A 24,274-nucleotide genomic window follows, 5' to 3' on the forward strand; every position below is an offset into this window, starting at 1 on the left:
TGGACAACCCGCTTGTTAATGCCACCAGTGTGCTGCAGAATTTTCTTTTTCTTCTCACGGACAGAGCCACTGCAGCCTTCACAATGTCTGAGCGGAAGAACAGAGCCGGTCCAAGGGCTACGTTTTGTCTTTTTATTTTGTAATTTCTGCAGCACGTGTCCATATACTGTGTCTGGGATTGCAGCAGAATTCAGAGCAGGGTTTGCGTGCAATACCACTCACATCCTGTTAGCAAGTGTGGCACTGTTTCTGTAATCATACAGTCCCTTCTAACTAACCAAAAAGACGGGCAAAAGTGGATATGATGCATAGAAGTGTAATAGGATCAATTTATAAACACCAATAAAAAGTTAGAGCTCGTTCACACATCTGATTTTCTCAGATGAGTGCTGTCCGTGATTTTCACAGATAGGTGCATGTCCAATTTTTCCCTCGGTCTGAGGAAAATATCGGAAACTTGTCTGATTTTGATACGAGAGTCAGATCGAAATCGGAAATGAAAGTCCATGGGTCTGTGATAATTGAGTGCGGTCAGAAAGGAGAAGGTGAAGAATTTTATTTTCTACACATTCGAGAACAAAAAAAAATGGTCCACCACACCTCATGGTCCGTTTTCCGCTTGAAGGCAAAAAATACTGACATCTGAATGAGGCCTTACACCGGAGCAGTAACACAGGGGCGGCCACACCCAAGTGCCACCTGTGCAGCTGCACAAGGGTCCAAATAGTATGGGGGTGGTGGGGGGACAATGCTAGTGGTGCAATAAAGCATCCACTAGATTATGTTGAAGAGACAATGGTAATCAACAGAAGTGAGGGGCTTTCTACAGAGTCGTAAAGAAAGTCAATGATGTCGCCCCACGCTCATCACATTTTCAGTTGCAAACGCAGGTTTAGGTGTGATGCTCTGCACAGAGGTCTCTCGTCGTGAGTGTTCACTCCTACTGGGAAGCAATGATCTACCACAATAATGACAAGTCTATCGCTATCTCTGTGCCTGGAATTATAGAAGAAGGTAAGTCACCATAGTAAAAAGTAGAACGAAATCCAAGGAGACCCCAGAAAATCCACCTGGGAGTCAACTGTTCTCGATCCAAACCTTGCAAGACATTCAGCACATATCGGTAGCTGCGGTGACATACTATTTAAATTGCATTTGTTTCAATTTCATGGTTCGTATGTAACAATTTTGAAACACTACTCAATATTGTCGGATTATTGTATCAAAAATTTCATAAATATATCAAGCAACTTTTCTTTTTTTTTTTTAAAGAGCCTCCAATCAATGCTGCATAGTAGTAATAAAACTAGACATAAAAACAATAAATGACAGTATGGAGGGGGCTGGTTCTCTTACCGATGATGCCGCTGTCTTTGCTCTCCAGCGTGGAGCTGGGGCTGCTGATGGTTCCACTGGGACTGGTTCTGTTTGGGGCAGTTTTACTGGTGCAGCTGTTCAGCGTGGAGCACGGACTGGCAGTGCTGGGGGAGGCCGTGCTGTTTGTCAGCGTTGAGCAGGGACTTATCCCGTGACTTGTCGCTGTACACTGCAGGAAATCAACAACTAATTACCATGTGTACGTACAGGACCTAGTAACAAAGATCTATTTCTCCCCTCGGCTCATCGTGTTATTAGCACCCATATATCACCTGTGCTATTTTTGAGTCTTCCTCACATCCACCATGAAGCCTTCCTTCACATCTACCATCACAAGTCTGCTCCGGCCCCTCCAGTGACAGCACTTTTCTATAAAGAGCATATCCCCAAAATAAAAAATAATCTCCGTGTATTTTTTCTTTATATCTGTTTCTGGGAGAGCTGGAGTGACAATATAGCTACCACTAACCAAAATTTTACCCAAATTTTTCATTACATTTTCTAACACACAGATGCAGCAAACTTTAACTTGATGTTTAATGGGGTCGTCTGGCTTTTCATTAAAAAAAAAAAAAGAAAAAAAAAAGGAGTAGACATTTTTTTAAAAAATATAAAAAAAGTTCTATTCACCGCCTTTAACTCAAACCACTCCACAGCAGACCACACAGGTGGCTTCCGCCGGGACAGGAAGTGGTGACTTCCTATTTGAGTCGCTGGATTGCTGAGGCTAGCGATTGGCTGCAACGGCCACGCTGTCGAAGTTGATGTCATTGATTCCAGTCCCTGTGATGAGCACCAGAGCGGCCTAAGAGTTAGAGCCAATGAGTCTAGCTTCTTTTAGTATTTTAAAAATTTGTACTGAAGGACAATCTGCAGAGTGATGTAGGAATGTAGCAGTTAGAACTTGGCAGCTTTACCATTCAGAACCCTAGAAAAGCCCGATTACAACCCTTGTGGGAGCATCCGCTGCTTGTTGCCAATCTGTCCTAGAAACTTTGCAAAAGAGAAAAACAACGTGATATTTCTAGGTTTGTCATTTTAGGAAAAAATGTGTCTGCTTTGGACAATCACTAGTTTTTTTTACAAGTGTCTGATGACCATAAACCGGGCAGAGGCTGGCCGACTGTCACAGGCTTCTCAGTAATTAGCTGTAATCAATGGAGGACTTTGCAATAGTAGTTCAATTCCTGACAGCGCCTCCAGAGGAGTCATGAAGTATTACACACACAAGGTCCTCCAGAGGGAAAAATGCTATTTGCAGCTGCTCTATATTAAGTAGAGGGATCTCCTCTATTAAGATTTATTGTAGCATTTAATTTAAGTTGTTTGTGTTTTTTAAAGAGCCTATAAAACAAATGTATCAATGCAAAAAAAATAATCTCCAAGGCACTGAATTGTAGCAGCTGTTTTTTCCATTATAAAAAGAGACATCCTTGAGTTTGGGGGAAAACTATTCCAAAAATGTGTGATCCACAGAGTATTAGGAAGGTCACCTGAGCGTGATCTTAGTCATCCAGGCAAATGAGCCTTGATCACATAAGCCCTATTATCTATATCCAGGCATTGCGTGATGAATCCTGATGGACACTGCAGTGTGGATTCTGATTTTCTTCGTCAAATCCTCCTTATTGGATTAAACAAACCCCGGACTCCTACAACTGATTATTTGTGCACTGGGACACGGCCATCAGCGGTACAGTGGACCATCATCTACTATCTCTGCATCTGCTTTTTTCCGTGAGGTCTTGTAGAAGTATCACATTTCATTCCTCGTAAAAGGACATTTGACCACGTATTACACTGAAGACTAGAAATAGATGGCTGTGATCCCAAAGGAGGTTCCTCCAGCTAACCACCCATAGACCACCAGAAACCTCCTAAACTATAGTCTACAGGGCTGAGCCAAATCAGGCAGAGCATTTAAAGGGTCACTTTGAGGGGGTATCGGTCACCAATTTTCGCAATAAAAACTGCATACATAGCTAAATAAAGCTCTCTGACCTGATGAGGCTAATGTACTTACGTTGAAAATCCTTATCAGAATAGGTGTATAATCGTGATATAGAAGGATACCAGCTTGTCGCTTGTTATCTTATCAGGATAATACAGCCATTCTGACCACAGGCGGACAAACAAAAAAAAAGGGCCCTGATGCACGAGCAATATATGGGTGCTTTGCAGCTTGGCTACATTCATGTTAAAGAAAATCCATGAATATTATTTCCGAATGCTAAAATACTACTGTGGTATGTAGACTATTAGCTAGTTCCTTGGGAGACATTGCAGAACAAGCAGAATATCGATAACCAGTTTGTGTTTATAAAAACCGAGGAAAAAAAACAAACAAAAAAAAAATAGAAAAATAAAAAAAGGACTTTGCAGGAGATTTCATGTTAACCATAGAGAAGCACCAAGGTAGTCCAGTACTCTGCCATAAATGAAGCTGGACCTGGTATTTTGCAGTGTAAAGGGAAAACAAGTTTAGTTTAAAGGATTTTCCAGTTTCAGATTATTCCACTAATTTGGATACAGTTTCCTTATAAAGCAAAAAAAAAAGCCAAAACTGTCCTTTACTCATCCTCCCCAGGTCCACTGCCGGAATGGGAGCATATCTGCCCTTTCTGTATCAGCATGTGATTGGTGATGTGCATGAAAGAGGCTGGCTGTCAGGCTCGACACAAAAGCCATCCCTCTTCTGTCTGTATCAGAAGGGGGCTGGCTCAGCTATTGAGCCAATTGGCCAGCCCCCTTCCTAGGGCTGAAACTTCTATTCTGTGTTTCAGCAATCCAGGAAAAGCATTGGAATCACTGGGACTTCATTCATTAAAGTAGATCTGTGAATTTCCCAAGATTTTATTCAGGCTGGACAACCCCTTTAATAAAGTTCCAGTGTGACAAGTCAATCCTTTGATGGAACTTAAGTGAGGGTTAAAATGGAATAAAATCATTATCACTGGGTCACTAGACCTCAAAAGTGCCGAGGGTCTGGCTTACCATAGTCTCGTTCTTCTCATCCATGGATACTCGAGCGGAGTTTGGAATTCCTTCACCCAGTAAGAATCCCAATCTGGTCATGAGCTCCTGGGCGGCCGGAGAACAACTCGAGTTTTTATCCAGAGCAGCTTCTAGATGGAGGACAGAAAAACAGAGGCTCAACTTCATGATCTCATTAAATACCGTAAGAAAACCCTGGAGAAGGATAAGCGTCAACATTTTACCATCTGAACTCTGGGCGTTTGCAATAATAAGCGAGAGGAAGTCCATCAAGCAGCTGTGAGCGTCCATCTACTGTAGGAGACTTATTAGCGGATAGCATGGGGTCCGATGCTCCTTCAGCTTTATTGTCAACCTCATCCCGGGCCTGCTCCCCATATAGCCATTCAATAGCTCTATCCCAATTACGTCCGCCCTTCTGTCAGACCTGGGGACGCTGGCGTGAACCCTGGCTAACAAAGGTGAATTAATTAACCCTCGAAACTAGGACTTCAAAGCAGCCACAGAGAAAGCGAGACATCCCGGGCTTGTCACCAGCCGTCATTTCATATTTATTGTGCACAGATTAAGGCGGACTGACAACTTACTTGGAGTTTCCACTAAATAAGTGAAGGAAAGAGGAAAACAAACGTACCGTAGATAGGTCAGGTGCAAAAAAATCTCTACTGGTAGAATCTCAGAGGAAAAACCTACAGTAAAAATGCTGCGGAAATTGTCAACGATGTAGAATGTAAATTTCTGTTGCGGATTTTCTACCATGGAATTTTTCGGTGAATATCGGTGAAAAACCAACGTTCCATGTGTAGACTGTACAGGGAATTTGTGTCAGACAAAGTTTTGAGAGATAAATTGGTTATCGTCGGGGGTAATCATATTTACGGACTTCCTGTTACTATTTGATCAGTTTGAAATGGCTGATGACAGAACAATAGCCTGTACAACTGCACGGCAATTGATTTATTATGATCAGATTTCTAAAGGCATTCGTATACAAAAGTCGGCCAAAGTGTCCCATTTTGACCATAATAAATGATCAGTTGGTTCAATGAAAAACCATAATTCCTCTCGCCCGGTTGGCCATGTTGGATATTTTCGGCCAACGATGGACACTGGCAGCATCATCATCTGAAAAAATCCAGCATGGCTGAGGAGGTCTGAGATGGTACAGCTTGTGGGGCCATTTTTGTCTCAATTGTATGGTGACCTTAAAGGGGTTGTCCACTTTAACAAATAGGTTGGGGGACCTAATATTGTGGCACTTTTCACTATGGAAACAAGTATTACGGGTACTTCCTCCTGAACTTGCTATTATAGCCTTCCTCTTTGGCTGCACAGTTCTCCTCTTCTCACTACTACTAATGGAGGATGACGTGACCAGACCTGTCCATCTGCCTCCTCCAATGGAAAAAGCTTTCCCATATGAGGGGTTTTTCAATTGGAGAAGATTAATGGACAAGTCTGGTCACAGATCCTCCATCAGCAGCAGCGAGCAGAGGAGAACTGTGCAATCAAAGAGGAAGGAGGAGAAGAACCTGTAATACCTATATGTCAGCAAGTGCCATAAAATCATGTCCTTGACACACTTATTAAGATAAAGATAAAGTGGACGACCCCTTTAACACAAGCAGCTGATGAGATGGAAAGCGGTAATAGAGGGTGATGCCTACAACATAAACATTTAGCAAGGCTTCAAAACAAACACTAGGCCTCACTGGATGAATGTGGATGTGGCTGTCAGACATAAGGCTACAAAAAGTCAAAACACCAATTACTAGTCAAGAAATCTAACGTGTCAATGACACAATGGACCACCATAAGGATGTCTCACCCCAGATGTAAAATTGGACCATAAATTACAGTTTACACCTCGTGTATGCCCCATGTTCAGAGCATGCACTGATGGTATCCATAGGTTACTACGAACCCGAGGAGGCAAACGTTATTTTACCACGAGTTAATATAGCAATGTACGACGCAGCATTCAAGAGCCTTTGCATTTGGGGTGTATAGTGGGAAATCCTCCTAGAGTGTGAACAGAGCCTATATCAAAGGTTACAACCATAGGAACGTTTCATTAACACGGAGATATTGGCATTTTTTATTTTTTCATTATAATTTCGTTTTGCTTAAGTACCAACGGAAGTGCAGCCATATTGGTTGCCACAAACCCAGTTTACACGGCTGCATTTGCTTTGGTAATTTTTTGCTTAATAAAATAAAAATAAATATATATAGAAATACATAAAAATAAATTAAAAAAGTATTATATATATATATATATATATATATAATATTTTTTTTTAAATGCAAGTATGGCTGAAAAGTGAATACAAAATGTTGACGCTGACCCTTTCCCACGCCATCAAATTTGATTTGCCCGAAGATGAATAACCAACTCTATACTTTGACTACCATGAAGCTGACATTTTACCTTGAAGTCTGCCAAGAAGTGATAAAACTGCTATAACCTCCTCTCTACAGCTAATATTAACCCCTTACGCACTGCTGTTCAGCAATTTCCCACGGGTGACGTCCCTGTACCCCGCAGGACAGGAAGCCGGTTTAACTCCCTCCCTGCTCCCAATGCCAACAGCCCAGAGGAAAGCAAGAATCTCCCTATGACTTGCAGATGCCAAGTCGTTAGGCAGTTCCTGGGCAATACCGCAGAGCGGTGCCAAACTTGGCTTACAGTCTGAGCCATATTCGCTTAACCCTTACACGGCCATGTTTTCCACCTCAATCCAGCAGCGCGACGGTTAAACTTCCATATTAACCCCCACTGCAAACATTTGCAGCAAACAGCTGGCCACGACATGAAGTTCGGAGCAGAATTAAGGCGACTAAATCTGTTAATGCGAGCGTGGAGAACTGCTTTATAGCGACAGGGTAACCTAATCCCCCTCTCGCTGCCTTCCCAGCGTTGACAGGAAAATCAGGTTTTTCTCACCGTTTGCAATGTGCGGGGATCACAGGTTGAGGTGTTGACGGAGCCAAATAAAACGAGAATAAAAGCACATTGAATAAAACAAAGAGCTGCGTCTAACCTGCCAGCCCGGGCACACCCTTTCATTGCTGCAACGCTCTGACAACACAAAGCCGAAGATACGAGACGGCTGTCAAGTCTAACAAAAGTTTCAGCTGCACAAAAACTTTTTTTTATCCAACACAAGTTTTTTGAAAGTAGGAGACAGGATAAGAAGATGGGAGGACACTCACCATTCTGCTTGGGGTCCGGCAGCTCTGAGACTTTTCTCAATGGCATTACAGCTGCATCTCCTGGCACTCGCGGACTCTCAACATACTTGGGCTTCCTCATTGGCCCTGCAATGAATAAGGTTTGGGCATGTCTTATTCTTCCCAGATGGGATGTGTGAGAGCTTCGTGACGCGCGGCCTCAGTTCTCACAGTCAGATTAAAGCTCAGCAAAGAGAGAAAAAAAAAACTGCAAAGAAGGAAGCACCAAAACCGTCCGCTGACAGCTCAGAGCTGTCTACAGGCAGTCGCATCCAGAGTCACTGCTGCTATGCAAGGAAAATGACAGGCGGCCGCCCCGTCGAGAGCCTGGACACATTCCAGAAAAGGGCAACTGGCCCAACCGGACACTTACAGGCGCTCAACTTCTTATATCAGAGGGTGATGGGACACAGCAACCTGCGGAGGTGGTCGGAGAGTGACTACTCCCAATGGACTCAGGACAGGAGTTGTAGTTTAGCCAGCCGCTATACAGTACATAAAAAGGCGCATGGAAGGAACACAAGCACCCTTGCAATGGTGTATGCATCCAATAACCCAGCAACCGATTATTCTCCATAAAGAGCTGAGGGGTTGTTAGGGATTTACAACAGTAAAAAATCCTACTAGCAGTAAATCCGCAGCGGTGGGGTATTTGCAGCATAGGGCTCATTCATACTTTGCATTTTTGCCGCATTTTTTTTCACGTGAAAAAACGCAGCGTTCTACAGTATCAGCAAAATGCATGAGATTTTGGAAATTTGCTTGCACATTCTGCTTTTTTTTTTCCTTGTAGATTTGATGCAGTTTCAAATCAGCATATCACTTCTTTCAACGTTTCACACCCATTCAAATGTATGGGAAAAATGCACACAATGAAAAAAACAGGGGGTATCTTAAGTTGCACTTTTACTGCCAACACTCCAGCATTTTTCGTTGATTTTTCTTTACTGTTCGAGTACGTGCACACTAAGTATTTGCAACAGGAATTTCTGCACCAAAAACGTGTATCGGCAGGTAAAATGCTGCGTAAAATAGGAAAGTTTTGACTTTCTTTCCATGCATTATTCTCTTATTCAATTGACTGGATGAGAAATGCTCCAAAAACACTGGAAGAACGGACAAGCTGCAGATCTGAAACGGCTTCAAATCCGCAAGGAAAAAATAAGCAACATGTGCATGAGAATTCAGACATCTCATTCATTTTGCTGGTACTGTAAAAAAGGAAGCAGTTACTTTTTACCAAGAAAATCAAGTGAAAAACGTATGGTGTGAACAAGCGGTAATAGGAGGCAGTCAGGCGGCCACATAAGTCGGGCCGAGATAGGAACGCGGTGCACTTATTGGCCGGCGGCTCTCCGAACCTGAGAGTGACCGTTTCATGCATTTCTATGCATCAGCAACGCTTGGGTTGGGAGAGCCACCGGCCAGTCCGAGCATCATGATCCGATTTGGGTCCGACCCATATGGCCACCTGACTGCATCCCTACAGTGAATCAAAACAAAAATGGTGGTTCTTTATTTTCCAAAAATAAATAAAAACTATTACACATACATATACATATACATATACATATACATATATATATATATACACATATATATATACACATATACACATACATACATACATACATATATATATAATAAAAAAACACAACAATACTCAGCTGTTCAATCCCAGCCTCACCACACAGATTCACAGATTGTGTCCCCTCTCCATCTGTGTTTTTTTGCTCATTTCCCTGTAACAATGACGGCCTGTACATCCATGTGACCACTGCAGCCAATCACCTCTGCAGTCTCGTACCAGCTGCTGGCCAATAATCGGCTGCAGCTTTCACATGTATCGCACGCCAATGGTATAAGGAATAAAAAGACTAGTGGAGACCACTGGAAAACTGCAGGGTATTAAACAAGTGGGGTTTTTTTTTGTTTTTTTCCCCTTACTTTTCTGCTGTAAACTTAAATATGCAGTGCACCTTGTGCAAAAAAAAAAAAATAATCAGGGAAAATGGGGAACTGGAGGAAAACTAGGAAATCCAGACATTTGAGCAATACTATACTGCAGCTGCACCAGCCAATGAGATGGTTAAACTTTTACTACAGGTTGCTTTATGTGCCGGAAGGACAGGAATGTGAAACAATCACTGGAAGCAATTAAATGGAACACAAAAGACGTCTTCCTGCATGTTCATACTGGAAAAGCAAGTCATAATACTGCCACCTACTGGACAATGGATAGAATCTGTCAACTGTATAAAAAATAAAAGCATGTAAAAATTAATTCATCGCACACTCATAGGAAGTTTTGCTTTTTAGTGCCAATTTATTTATACAAATGAAATGTAGGAAAAAATAACAGTGGTGAAGGCGACAATAGGTAGACGTTTCGGCCACACTGGCCTTATTCATTAAGTCGCTATTGTATCAAGTTTATTTTAGTAGGAAGGCACCATAGAAGGTAGAGAGAAGTTCCAGTCAGAAGCTGCAACAATGAGGGGATACGGATCAGTATCATGAGGCATGGGGTAGAATGCCTAAGTTAGTGGATATAAGTACCTTAACAAAAGACAGGGGTTCATCAGCCTGTGGAGAGCTGCAGTTCCTGTATCAGGGGTGTCTCTAGATGGGGAGTCCCATAAATGGTAGAAGTGGAGGGTACAGGCAGCGTTCCCCAGGTTGGGAACGCTGCCTGTACCCTCCACTTCTACCATTTATGGGACTCCCCATCTAGAGACACCCCTGATACAGGAACTGCAGCTCTCTATATACCCCATTCCATACATGCATTGCTATTAACATGCTTTATAGGAATTTACAAGGTGGGTTTTTGCATTCAGTTTCATTTATTTATATTCACTAGAAGAGAGTATTATAAAGTCAAAACTACTCAAAAGTCCATGCTTTATACTGCAGCGCTGATTGTATGCTGTTCATAAGCACAGGCCTGCTGTGCAGTGCAGAGGACAATGGATTTTTCCTGGTCAGTTGGGCTCTGTTGGCAAGAATAATGCCGAGTGCAGCAGGCACTACCATGACTTCTACCCCCGCTGATACCTCCTCCCAAGTAATGTCGCCCCAGGAAAGAGCTTTACTGTGAAACCTGCAGCCCATGCCATAAAGAACGCTGGCCATTCTTGAAACTCGCATGGTTCTCTTTTCTGCATGTATTGCATAGGAGCACAAAACGGCCATGTAAGTGTCCCAGTTGCTCGAGTGGCCGACACCTGTTCCTGCCTGTCAGTCACTGCAGTGACCACAGGAGAGGTGGCAGAGAGGCGCCGAGAGGGCACGATGTAACCGAAATGTATTACCGCTTTCTTCCCATCAATCGACCAACCTGAGAGGGAAGAATCCACTGTACACATGTCGGACACATTGTCACCCGTGTGAACGGCGACTTATTACTTACAATATTCCCAATACTATTCCGAGACAACACAAAATTGTTTTATTGGAGCACGACTGCCATACGGCCCAACCGTCCCGGAGCCAGAAGGACATTCCCGGATTTGGTCATCCACATGTCTCAATGTGAACTGTACCTGCATCCTTGGGACGCAGATACAGATCAATACAAGGGTGGAGCAGGAAGCAGTCAGCATCACAGCCCCATCAGTCAGTGTGGGGTGAATGCACTGTGGGGGCATGAAAGGGGATTGTACCTTTTCGAAACACTAAGGGGCTTCACTTGGAGCACAATTTCTATTAGCGCTTCCATCATTTATGACAATCACTTTACCCCTCAAAAAAAAATTATGAGCTTTATCTAGAGCATCACAAAACTAATATACCCACATCATTTTTTTCTACCTAAATATACGAAATTGGGGCTTTAAATCATTTTTGCAATTTGGTTTCATGAAAAATTTTGCAGTTTCCTTTCCATTTCCTTTTGGCTATTTCTGCCTGCAGAATGAGGTAACTGAAAATCTATCAGTGAGCTTTGTCTAAGAAGAGAGTATGTAACGCTTCTGATCTCCACTCAGTTGATTTATGACCACAGACCACATTAAACTTGAGTTTGCAGGCAGTAAATACCAAATGGTGCAATATTTTTAATTAAATTCAATTGTAAAAATGATGGGGTTTTTTTTGCCCAAAACACATGCATTTAAGAAAAAAAAAAAAAAAAAAGATTGTCCTATTTAATCTTGAGAAAGAGGCTTCCTCAAGTGCTGCAAGGTGGCTGCGCATGCACGGCGGTCAGCCATTTGTACAGGATTTTCTGTCCTACATCTCACAGGTTATAAAAGAGAAAATTGCACTTGTCAGAAATCACGGTAAAAGAGGAAAGAAAAAAAAGAATTAAAAGACAAAACTCCACTGGGCATAAAAGATGGCGACCACAAGAGGGCACAATTGCTGGCTCTTACAGATGTGTGTTCATGGCATATATATTGGAACGATTCCTGTAGATTCCTATGAAAATATAGAACTCTACAATACATCTATATAGAGTAAAGTGCTGTGGAACAAGTTGGCATTATATAGGGTTACATACACACGTATATTATATACATACACACAGGATTGTGACAGTTTCAGGAAGGTGTGGAAAAAATGCTGCAAAGTAAGTTTGTTTTTATCAATTAACAAAATACAAAAAAAAATGTAAAATCACATCAATATTTGGTGCGACAGCCCTTTGCCTTTAAAAGAGCATAAATTCTTCTAGTTACACATGCATAAAGACAGGGATTTTGTGGGATTACAGTCAGGTGATTGAGTGACCAATTATACCAAACAGGTGACAGTGATCATCATTTTCATATGTAGCGTGAAACACAGTCATGAACTGAAACATCTGTGTACGAGGCTTGAAATTGGGTAAGGAACAGAAACTCTGCTTCAAAAGGTGAGGTTGTGGAAGATAGTTTCATGTCAGAGGTCATACACCATGGCAAGACTGAGCACAGAAACAGCACACAAGGTAGTTATACTGCATCAGCAAGGACTCTCCCAGGCAGATAATTCAGAGCAGACTGGGGTTTTAAGATGTGCTGTTCAAGCTCTTCTGAAGACGTCGAAAAATTGATCAATGTTGAGGACTAGTGTTGAGCGAGTATGTTCTGTTAACCCTTTCACCGAGTATGCTCGGGCCGAGCACAGAGTAGTTACAGCTGCTCGGTGATAAGGTTAAATCGCTCCCGTGTGCATGATTTGCGACTGTTTGACAGGTTTATTACATGTGAGGAATGTCTAATTCTTACACATTCCTCACATGTAATAAAGCTGTCAAACAGTTGCAAATCATGCACACGGGAGCGATTTAACCATATCACCGAGCAGCTGTAACTACTCGGAGCTTGCCCGAGCATACTCGGAACAGAACATACTCGCTCAACACTATTGAGGACCATAGACGCAGTGGTGACAAAGGAAACTTAGAAGGAAAGTAAGCATAATAGGTCACATCTGTTGCACTAAGTTGGAAAATGTCCAACAGTGCCATCAACTCAGAACTGGCATCAACCAAGTGGGACCCAGCTATACCCATCTACTGTTCAGAGAAGTCTGGCCAGAAGTGATCTTCATAGAAGAATTACATTCAAAAAGCCATAACTGCAACAATGAAACATGGCCAAGTGACTGGAGTGCCTAAAAAGAAAGGAACGGGTCCCGAAAAATGGCAGCAATTGCTCTGAACTGATGAGTCAAAATTGACTTCCAACAGACTGCAGTTTGCTCCCAAAAGGCTAGAAAGTGGTATAATAATGAGTGTCAGCACGCGACAGTGGAGGGTATTTGCAAATTTGGGGCTACATTTCAGAAAATAGAGTTGGGGATTTGGTCAATATTAATGGTGTCCTCAATGCTGAGATATACAGACAGATACCTTTACAACATTTAACACTATCAGGGAGGCGTCTGATTGGCTCCAAATTTATTCTGCAGCAGGACAACAACCCCAAACATCCAGCCAATGTCATTAAGAAGTTTTGTATAGTCACTTTGCACTTTATTAAAAATAAACTATTGACACTTCTAATTAGGAAAGCTTCTTACTTTGCAGCATATTATCCACACCTGTAATAGTTTATACTGTATATATTTTATATATTATTTATACTTCTATATATATTTACATATACTGGATAGAATTTAGATATTAGTCTACTATTGTAATACTACTCCTAGGCAAATTTTTCGCATACCCATCCAAATATTAATAAATATATATTTGCGTATGCACGTGTGCGCGTGTGTGTTTTTGTGTGTGTTTTTGTGTGTGTGTGTGTGTTTTTGTGTGTGTGTGTGTGTGTGTGTGTGTGTGTGTGTGTGTGTGTGTGTGTGTGTGTGTGTGTGTGTGTGTGTGTGTGTGTGTGTGTGTGTGTGTGCATACAGTACAGACCAAAAGTTTGGACACAGCTTCTCAATTAAAGATTTTTCTGTATTTTCATGACTATGAAAATTGTACATTCACACTGAAGGCATCAAAACTATGAATTAACACATGTGGAATTATATACTTAACAAAAAAGTGTGAAACAACTGAAAATATATGTCTTATATTCTAGGTTCTTCATAGTAGCCACCTTTTGCTTTGATGACTGCTTTGCACACTCTTGGCATTCTCTTGATGAGCTTCAAGAGGTAGTCACCGGAAATGGTTTTCACTTCACAGGTGTGCCCTGTCAGGTTTAATAAGTGGGATTTCTTGCCTTATAAATGGGGTTGGGACCATCAGTTGTGTTGTGCAGAAGTCAGGTGGATACACAGCTGATAGTCCTACTGAATAGACTGTTAGAATTTGAATTATGGCAAGAAAAAAGAAGCTAAGTAAAGAAAAACGAGTGGTCATCATTACTAAGAAATGAAGGTCAGTCAGTCTGAAAAATTGGCCAAACTTTGAAAGTGTCCCCAAGTGCAGTTGCAAAAACCATCAAGCGCTACAAAGAAACTGGCTCACATGAGGACCGCCCCAGGAAAGGAAGACCAAGAGTCACCTCTGCTTCTGAGGATAAGTTTATCCGAGTCACCAGCCTCAGAAATCGCAGGTTAACAGCAGCTCAGATTAGAGACCAGGTCAATGCCACACAGAGTTCTAGCAGCAGACACATCTCTACAACAACTGTTAAGAGGAGACTTTGTGCAGCAGGCCTTCATGGTAAAATAGCTGCTAGGAAACCACTGCTAAGGACAGGCAACAAGCAGAAGAGACTTGTTTGGTTCTAAAGAACACAAGGAATGGACATTAGACCAGTGGAAATCTGTGCTTTGGTCTGATGAGTCCAAATTTGAGATCTTTGGTTCCAACCACCGTGTCTTTGTGCGACGCAGAAAAGGTGAACGGATGGACTCTACATGCCTGGTTCCCACCGTGAAGCATGGAGGAGGTGTGATGGTGTGGGGGTGCTTTGCTGGTGACACTGTGGGGATTTATTCAAAATTGAAGGCATACTGAACCAGCATGGCTACCACAGCATCTTGCAGCGGCAGGCTATTCCATCCGGTTTGCGTTTAGTTGGACTATAATTTATTTTTCAACAGGACAATGACCCCAAACACATTTCCAGGCTGTGTAAGGGCTATTTGACCAAGAAGGAGAGTGATGCCTCCACAGACACCAGACCTGAACCCAATCGAGATGGTTTGGGGTGAGCTGGACCGCAGAGTGAAGGCAAAAGGGCCAACAAGTGCTAAGCATCTCTGGGAACTCCTTCAAGATTGTTGGAAGACCATTTCCGGTGAATACCTCTTGAAGCTCATCAAGAAAATGCCAAGAGTGTGCAAAGCAGTCATAAAAGCAAAAAGGTGGCTACTTTGAAGAACCTAGAATATAAGACATATTTTCAGTTGTTTCACACTTTTTTGTTAAGTATATAATTCCACATGTGTTAATTCATAGTTTTGATGCCTTCAGTGTGAATGTACAATTTTCATAGTCATGAAAATACAGAAAAATCTTTAAATGAGGTGTGTCCAAACTTTTGGTCTGTACTAATATTATATATATATAATATATATATATATATATATATATATATATATATATATATATATATATATATATATATATATATATATATATATATATATATATATATATATATATATATATATATATATATATATTTTATTTTTTTCTAATCTGCGTGGGGATAGATGGAGCCATTAGTTTAAAACTAAATATAGGGGCTGCCGACAGCTGAACCCCAACAGACATCTCCACTTAAAGAAAGCTAGATAAGTACGGTCTTTTATTAGACTGTCGCCCACTTCAAAAGGACAACGCGTGTCATCTTCCCTCTGCAGCTCAGCCTTCTGGAGGACATTAGCACAGGGCGCTTTACCACTCATTGTGCCGGGGACGCTGCCCGATTGTGGCTGACACAGCAGGACAAGTCATTCTCCGAGCCAGCTGACCAAACACATAGTCAGGGCCAAGCCGGGTAAACACTGCTGACAGCAGCTCTCCTGGCACAAACATGTGCAGCAAACACACACAACTATCCGCAAGGTCACTCTTGTCCGCCAGGTCCACCATGGAGGTGACCGGCATCCTCACTGCCCTCGCTCTTATCTGACTGTCTCTGGTCTCACAGAATCCTGAAGGCGTCTAACACGTGTGATAAAGAGACATTTTCAAACATCTTAAATACAAAATTCTTAATTTTTTTACATCTAAAATATTTTTTGAAAATCTTAGACTTCAGCGGAGAGGAGAGTAATCATTCTAGGGGAGGTTAGTTTGGGGCAAGTATGGACGACCAGCTGACGATACCATATTTGAAGTTTTACCTCTTGACATCCTGCCATCTCTTGAATTGCAGATGTAAAATTGAACAATAAGAATTACAGCAAAGTGGTAGTTGGACGAGCACCGTTCACTGAGCACATGGATGGGGTCACGAAAGAACCAACAGAGTTTCTTCCATCAGTATGCGCACACAGATTTTGATGCGGGTTTTGAAGAGGATCTGCTTCAAAATATGTATAGTAATACAGAAATTAATGCCATCCTTTGCAGCTAAAAGAGGCATGTCTTGGGCAAGAATACTCCCACTGTTACATTAGTATGCCCCAATTTAGTTAATCAAGGATGCATTAAGTTCTTCTTTCTGCATATGAAAAGTAATGGTCTTTTCACTGGGCATATTTTGCGCATTTCTTCCTTATGCCAAAAGTAACAGGACACGCGTTTTAGGGAACGATGTGAAGATTTAAGTCATTTGACATGATCGGATTTTTTTAGCAGCCAGAATAATGTAGAATAATCCCACAGAGGTGCCCACGTTTACTAAAGTAAACCCCTTTTGCAAATCCATATAGCACTGCCAAATATGAGACACATGGGGAAAAAAATTCTGAAATAATACAGTTGTAGTGGTAGATGGAAAGTATGTGCGGTGTATAGCTGGAAAATTGGCAGGTAATTCACTTCCCATCAAACTGGAATGTGTTCTGGAGAAGTGTGAGTGAGAATCCTATGGGGCCGGCATATTCCACAGCACAGTGCAGGAAATGAGGTCACAGTGCCCGAGAAGCCCCTCTGAGGAGCACAATCCAATCAGGCTGGGCTTCCATATATATAAGTCCGGACAGAGCTGGAGATAACTGATGCAAAGTTCTCTTTGTGCACCGTCCATAGCCAAATCCAAAAAACGCTGCATGCAATTTATTTATTGACTGGCGACTAGCCCATAAAAATAAAAAGAATATAAAAAGGTCAGGTCCGTCATCAGTATACCTACAGCATCTTATTATCAAACCAGAGGGTAAAAACATTGGATGCCAGCATAAATGGAACAGGATCCTCCTAGAGAGCTGCTGCCTGAGAACATGCAGACGCGAGTTCGAGTCCCGATCACAGGAGAAGAGGTGTGAATAATATAATTTATTATGGGCTGTGGCTCCTAGAGAGAGCTGCTGCCTGAGAACATGGAGACGCGAGTTCGAGTCCCAGGAGACCCGATCACAGGGGAAGAAGTGTGAATAATATAATTTATTATGGGATGTGGCTCCTAGAGAGCTGCTGCCTGAGAACACAGGGAAGCGAGTTCGAGTACCGGGAGACCCGATCACAGGAGAAGAGGTGTGAATAATGGGCTGCGGCTCCTAGAGAGAGCTGCTGCCTGAGAACATGGAGACTCGAGTTCGAGTCCCAGGAGACCCGATCACAGGGGAAGAAGTGTGAATATTATAATTTATTATGGGATGTGGCTCCTAGAGAGCTGCTGCCTGACAACAGGGGGAAGCGAGTTCGAGTACCGGGAGACCCAATCACAGGAGACCCGATCACAGGAGAAGAGGTGTGAATAATATAAATGGAACAGGAGCCTTCGCCTACCTCAACACTCAAAAATACCAATACAAGATTATTCTTTGATGCCCACAGCACCACCTAACTATAATATTAGCTGCAAATATGCAGAAAACGATAAGTAATGCAACGTGTTTTGTCTTTTTTTTTGTGTTTGTTTTGTTAGGCTAAAAATATGGCATTGCATTCCTTCACGCATCTTCACAGTGGTCAGTTCTTTTCTTAAACATAGCTCCACATCCTCTGCAGAGACACAAATTTAAAAGTTAACTTGCTCCTTGGAGCCACCACTAGAGGGAGCTAGGAAACACACTGCAGACTGTTTAAGCATTTAAATCAATAGGAAAGCAGTATGAAGTAAACTCCCGAGCTCCTCCTTGTGGTGGTTACAGGCAGCCAGCATGTTTTTTTGTTTTTAATTTATATCTATCTATGTAAGTGAACTGGAGCTCTGCAAGAAAAAAAAAAAAGTTATGACCGCAATAAATTTTTTTCAAAGGAATGTATAAGCACAACCTTTTTGGACTTGAATCTTTTTTTGTATCATTCTTAAGGCTCTTAGTCTCAAAAAGACAGCTTTAAAAAATTATCAATCCTAGTTTCACAAAGAGATATGAGAATATTTACAACTTGTAGGAAATAATCCGGCACCATTTTTTCAGGTCTGGAAAATCATTAAAGGGGTTTACCAGGACTTTGACATTGATGGCCAATGATTAGGATAAATAGTCAATATCAGATCAATGGGGGTTCAACACCTGGGAATAAAAAAAACAATATCTGTCTTCATCTCTGGAACATCAGAGCTCTTTATTTTGTGTAGCGGCCATTTCTCAGGTGCTGCAGATCAACTCCCATTTACTTTACTAGGAGCTGTGCTGCAATACCCAAGAATGGCCACTACACAGTGGGCAGCGCTGTGGAGTTCTGGCTCTGTACACCATGGACATCCAGCCGCTGAGGGAGGTGCAAACAGTCGATGGGTGGCAGTGCCGGGTGTCAGAGCCGTGCAGATCAGATATTGATTACTTTTGATAAGAATAGGCCATCAAAAGCCAAGTTCTGGAAAACCCCTTTAACAACAACCTGGGGACTATCAGATGCAAAAAATGTCATAAAAGTAGTGTAACCTAGGTTTAAAGATCGAAAATCTATAAAAAAAAAAAACAAACACATGCAATAAACACAGATAAAGTAAATCCTTCCGCCAGTTATATCCATTCCAAGATTTATTACGGAAATCAGCCCTGTGCGTCCAAAACAAACACAATGAGGTCATCCGCTCCTTTCCCAGCCCTTCCTCCAATATAGGGCGAAGTCCATGCCAAGAAAAAAAAATGGAGATGGCGACTTGTGTTCCTTTCCGATTATCTTGCAACAGCCGTTATAAAAAGATCCTATCAGGATAAATGAGCTTTACATCAAAGCAAAACTCTTTATTACTGCAGTCATTAGGGGTAATGACAAGTCCCATTAGGACACTGTGTCATGAAGCAATACCGCGCCAAAGAAATGAGGCATGGCTGCCATATAAACCTGCCGCCTATGGACATCATACAAAGGATCTGTGCCCAACAATAAAGCACAATTGTGTATAAATTAAATAAGGGGCAAAGTAGGGGCTCCCTGGTGATTATACACAATGATACCCAGAGGCCAAAAATAGGCACAAAATCAAAATAAATCAGCCCCTACTACTGCCCCGAATATCGTGGGATGTGTTGAGGAGAGGTATAGGATCAAATACTTAATTAACCTCAAGACATAGGAGATTGAGAGAAAAGACCCATAGAGTGTATTATTTTACCTTACATAAACTTATTTAGATCAAAAGATGGCTGCCATTTCCTGTTTCATCACACCATGCTCTGGTATGCAAGAAGGCGACTGGACCTATGACTACATCCTGTTGTACATGTGGAGACTTACTTTATGACTACACCCTGTCTTACAAGGAAGTTTCGGGAGGAAGCTGAATTCTATAGAAGGACTAACCAATCACAGAGCGACACCTGATCGAGACCACGCCCCCTGATGACCTCATGAACCGACCACGTCCCCTGATGACCTCATGAACCGACCACGTCCCCTGATGACCCCATGAACCGACCACGTCCCCTGATGACCCCATGAACCGACCACGTCCCCTGATGACCTCATGGACCGACCACGTCCCCTGATGACCTCATGAACCGACCACGTCCCCTGATGACCTCATGGACCGACCACGTCCCCTGATGACCTCATGGACCGACCACGTCCCCTGATGACCTCATGGACCGACCACGTCCCCTGATGACCTCATGGACCACGTCCCCTGATGACCTCATGGACCACGTCCCCTGATGACCTCATGGACCACGTCCCCTGATGACCTCATGGACCACGTCCCCTGATGACCTCATGGACCACGTCCCCTGATGACCTCATGGACCACCCCACCCTGATGACCTCATGGATCCGCCCATGGACTTGCCCAATGCCCAATCCATTAACCAATGAATACATCTGGTTACTCCCATTCTAGGGCTAACTGAGCCCCTTTACAGAGTTTATATAAGTCTATGTTCGGGTTGTTTATAGGTCACTTGGAGCTGTGCCATCCGACTGTGTGTCTGATGTTATTCTTTCTTGCATGCACTTGATCATACTCATTAGACCCGGAGCAGGCAACTAGTGAACATATCAAAGTGTTCACACTAACAGGATGCATATTGCATTCACCTGTATACGGCGATGATGTGCAATACGCTGCTGTGCAGTCCTCACTTTATTGTTAAAAATGCAAAATCAAGAATGTTTTCTTACCAAAAAATAAAAAAAAATGGTTTAAGAAAAATAAAAAAGTAGCAACTTTTTCTAGGATTTGCAAATTAGCGCTCTCCCAGATCAATAATTCTGGGGGGTTGCACAGCGGCGTGTTACGCAACAGTGGTTTTCTGAAAAGTCACGCGGAAAAAAACATCTGTGCAACTTGTCTGTGACTATACTAGATCTGTGAATGTGCCATCAATAACACACCAAAGTTACAGACATATCGCATGCGACTTGCATTAAGCCTATGACAAGCGAGTTGCATGCAACTAGTTAGAAAATCCAACTCTTTTGGAAACATCTGACTGTTACAGGAGGTTGTAGGTGATAACCCAAGGAAATCATTAGATGTGATATTACAATATAATACTATGATTTTGGTGTTGCGCAACATAGGTTGACGTGTAACCCTAGCCTGAAGAGTTTCTCTAATGCCTCGCACTTGCGCATTTGGAGGTCAGAAGAGCATTTAGGAGGTCAGAAGAGCATTTAGGAGGTCAGAAGAGCAATTGAAGTCGCATCAAAAGGTGCTTGCAAGCGGTTGTGTACTGCAGAGCTGGCAGGTATTGATACCTGGCTTATTCAATACTCTAGGATCCACGCAAGACACCTGCCGGCTGTGCGCACGTCCATGCAGGCACCTGTTGACACATCAGCGCCTCCCTTCACCCGATGCGGTAGCTAAAGGCAATTGAAAACCCCTTTAAGAGGTCAAACACTGATTTAAAAAAAAAGAGTAGCTACCGCCAATAGTTGGCACAGTTTTCTTTCATTCTGGGAGAGAGCGGATTTGCATAGGGTTTTCCCCATGGAACATTGTCAATAATTTTCCCAGATCATTGGAGAGATTTTACAGCGCCCCTCACTTACAGGCATTGATAACGATGCAGTCATGTGTGTGCCTGGTCTCTTGCATGGCCAGCAGGTATTGCACACATGCCCGCGCATGATAACTACCATGTGAGCAAGTGTCCTTGATGCAACATCATCAGCACCTCCTGTCTCAAGATAAGAGTAGATAGGCACTGGAAAATCCCTTTAAAGGGTAGGACACTAATTTCAAAAAGATAGCTACCTCCACTAGGTGGCACTAGCGAGATCGTTCTTTCTTTCTGGCAGAGAATGGATTGGCATGCTTTTTTACCCATGGAAAACGGTCTATAAGACTCTATAAGCCGCTAGTCTCCTTCAGGAAGTCCAGTCCTCTCCCTCTCTGCTTCTAAGATTTGCAAAACTGATTGAAGACAGTCAGACAATGTAAGTCACGTCAAGGGGGAAACAGGAGCAAAAGCAAAATTGCAAAAATGGGATGCATCATTTCAGTAGCTTTTACACTTGCAGATAAAGTAAAATATTTGCCTTGCAATATTTTACAATAATATTTAAAAAAGAAAAACACTTTAAAATCTGTTCCTTTACGCCACAGATATTCAAGACAGTTGCAACTTCAGAGACCTGGCACAATATATTCAAGGTTCAAGGTCCCCAAATCCTTCTGTAGTCATAACAATGCAGACAATTAACAGCTGACGGTTCCCATACCTACAGGCAAATTTACACGTAATCTGATTCTAAAACAATCCCCTCACACCAGAGACCCCCGAGAACATTAACATGTTTTATAAACTCCATGATTGACTCTCAGAAGTAACATTATCCTCCAGTGCTGATAACAAAAAATTTCAGTTTCCCGAAGACACATTTTCTGTGTTTTCACTAATAACAAACTAAAATGAAAGTTTTAAAGTTTTCACTTTGCTCCGATTTGAGCAAATCCCAATAAAAGATCAAGAAAAACATTAAATGGCCAATAAATAGCATGTTATCCACTGTCCATAGGATTGGAGATAACTTGCTGAACGGATTAATGGGGGTCCAACTGCTGGGAAATAGAAATGATAAAAATGAGGCTCTGAAACCCCAAGAATCGGGCTCCGTCCCACCCTTGAGGATCCAGAGCACCTTCTGAGGATCGCTGGAGGTCCCAGGGTTGGACCTTCAGCGATCCTCAGGGGATACAATTCTATTCTAAGAATAATCTTTTATAGACATGGTAGCAACTCGGCAAGTTATCACTGATACACAGTATAGGTGAATACTTGATTGCTGGGGATCTGACTGTTGGGACCCCCGAAAAATCTCAAAAATGGGGTTTTGAAATGCCCAGCTGCAATGGGGCCTTTTTCTATGGGGAAGTGAGCAATGCAGAGATCTTTACTCCACCATCTCCAGGAGACCCAAGGAAAATGAGTGGCGAAGATGAGCTCGTGCCCGGTCACCTCCAGGCTATGGGGATTTTCTGAGCCACAATCTCAGGATGGCTGGGGGTCCCACAGTTCATACCACCAATCAATTAGCAGGTTAACACTTATCAACAGGACTAGTCCTAAATTGCCTAGTGAGGAATAATCCTGTAAGAACAACAATTTCGATTGAAAAAAATTAAATAAAAAATGTAATATTTTGGCAGTTTGTAGAGCTTTGTTACATTGTTGCAATTGCATCCAGTCTAGACAATGCTCTAAGCTCAACAGACTGGACACAATGTAGCAAATTATGAAAGAGATAAGTGCAACGGCTACTGGTGTATTTAGCTCACAGAGGATTGCCCAGACTGGACACCGCAGAGCAGGAATAGGTGTAAACAGGTTTTCGGCTCCTCCAAGTACTGAATTAAAATACAAAGTATATTATAAAGTTTATTTATTACGCTTGCTTATGTAGCACCATCATATTCCACAGCGCTTTACAGACTATCAATAAAAAAGTTCTACAACTTAATCAAAGGGCATTTCTGATTTAGTGCAAATATGACGCATTTAGATTACATTTCTCAGGGGAACGGGGTCCAGCGTCTAAATACAGACCATTAAGAAAATCTGATCTGTCCATAAAAAACTCAAACAAATGGAAGAGTCTGGTGTACTGTTACCCTCCATCCATCATCTGAGTGATAGATATGACGGCAGAATAACTGGATGCTTAATAGATGGGGATGGGATAACTGAACTATTTTGACTTCTCCAAGGAAAATAAATGCAAACTAGCTCTGCTGAAAAGACAAAAAAACAAAAACTTACTAGCACCACTTGCAAGATAGTTCTCAGTCTTTCCAGGAGAGATCTAATTTGCTTTTTTTTTTCCCCCGTAAAGACTTTATTCTCAGCTGGTCTCCTTAGAAAAAAAAAAAAATGTTTCCCCCAAAGTTGCATCAAGAAAGTAAAAAAGAAAAATAAACCATTTCATTTCCCAAGGCTGCTATATTATTTTTTCCGATTTCGTTCCAAAACTAAGAAATAAAAACTCAAGTTGTTACCGCCCCACAGCTGTGACCTCACTATTTTCAAGATCTTCGCTTGCTGTTGGTGAATGGAATCGATCTGTACATTCAAAAGCCAATATCTCTACTAACCACATCACCTCATAGTAATCCTCCAATGGTTTAATACAAGAAAATATTACTTTTCTCCTCGACTGATACACTGTAACAAGCTGCAGCTGTGCGGACAGGACTAAGTGTTCAGCTTTTATGCATAAACTTTTCCATACGTCCGTTACCATACAATTAAAGCAGAGATCTTGAAAACT

At 42.1% G+C, this 24,274-nt stretch overlaps 1 protein-coding gene across 3 annotated transcripts in view; it reads right to left on the bottom strand.

The window, feature by feature from the left end:
- TANC1 (tetratricopeptide repeat, ankyrin repeat and coiled-coil containing 1) overlaps positions 1-24,274 on the bottom strand; it is a 201,844-nt gene that overhangs the window by 78,121 nt on the left and 99,449 nt on the right. For 2 of the 3 annotated variants that reach the window (XM_073647119.1, XM_073647118.1), the window contains exons 4-6: positions 7,588-7,692; positions 4,372-4,502; positions 1,357-1,546 (exon numbers count right to left, since the gene is read on the bottom strand). In XM_073647119.1, coding sequence (XP_073503220.1) covers positions 1,357-1,546; positions 4,372-4,502; positions 7,588-7,692 — 426 coding nt within the window. The remainder of the gene's footprint in view (positions 1-1,356; positions 1,547-4,371; positions 4,503-7,587; positions 7,693-24,274) is intronic. The other variant, XM_073647121.1, reaches the window with a different exon arrangement.

The sequence above is a fragment of the Phyllobates terribilis genome, unplaced genomic scaffold, assembly GCF_046119375.1.
Source record: "Phyllobates terribilis strain yellow unplaced genomic scaffold, ASM4611937v1 Scaffold_9__5_contigs__length_417890890, whole genome shotgun sequence".
Lineage (NCBI taxonomy): Eukaryota > Metazoa > Chordata > Amphibia > Anura > Dendrobatidae > Phyllobates > Phyllobates terribilis.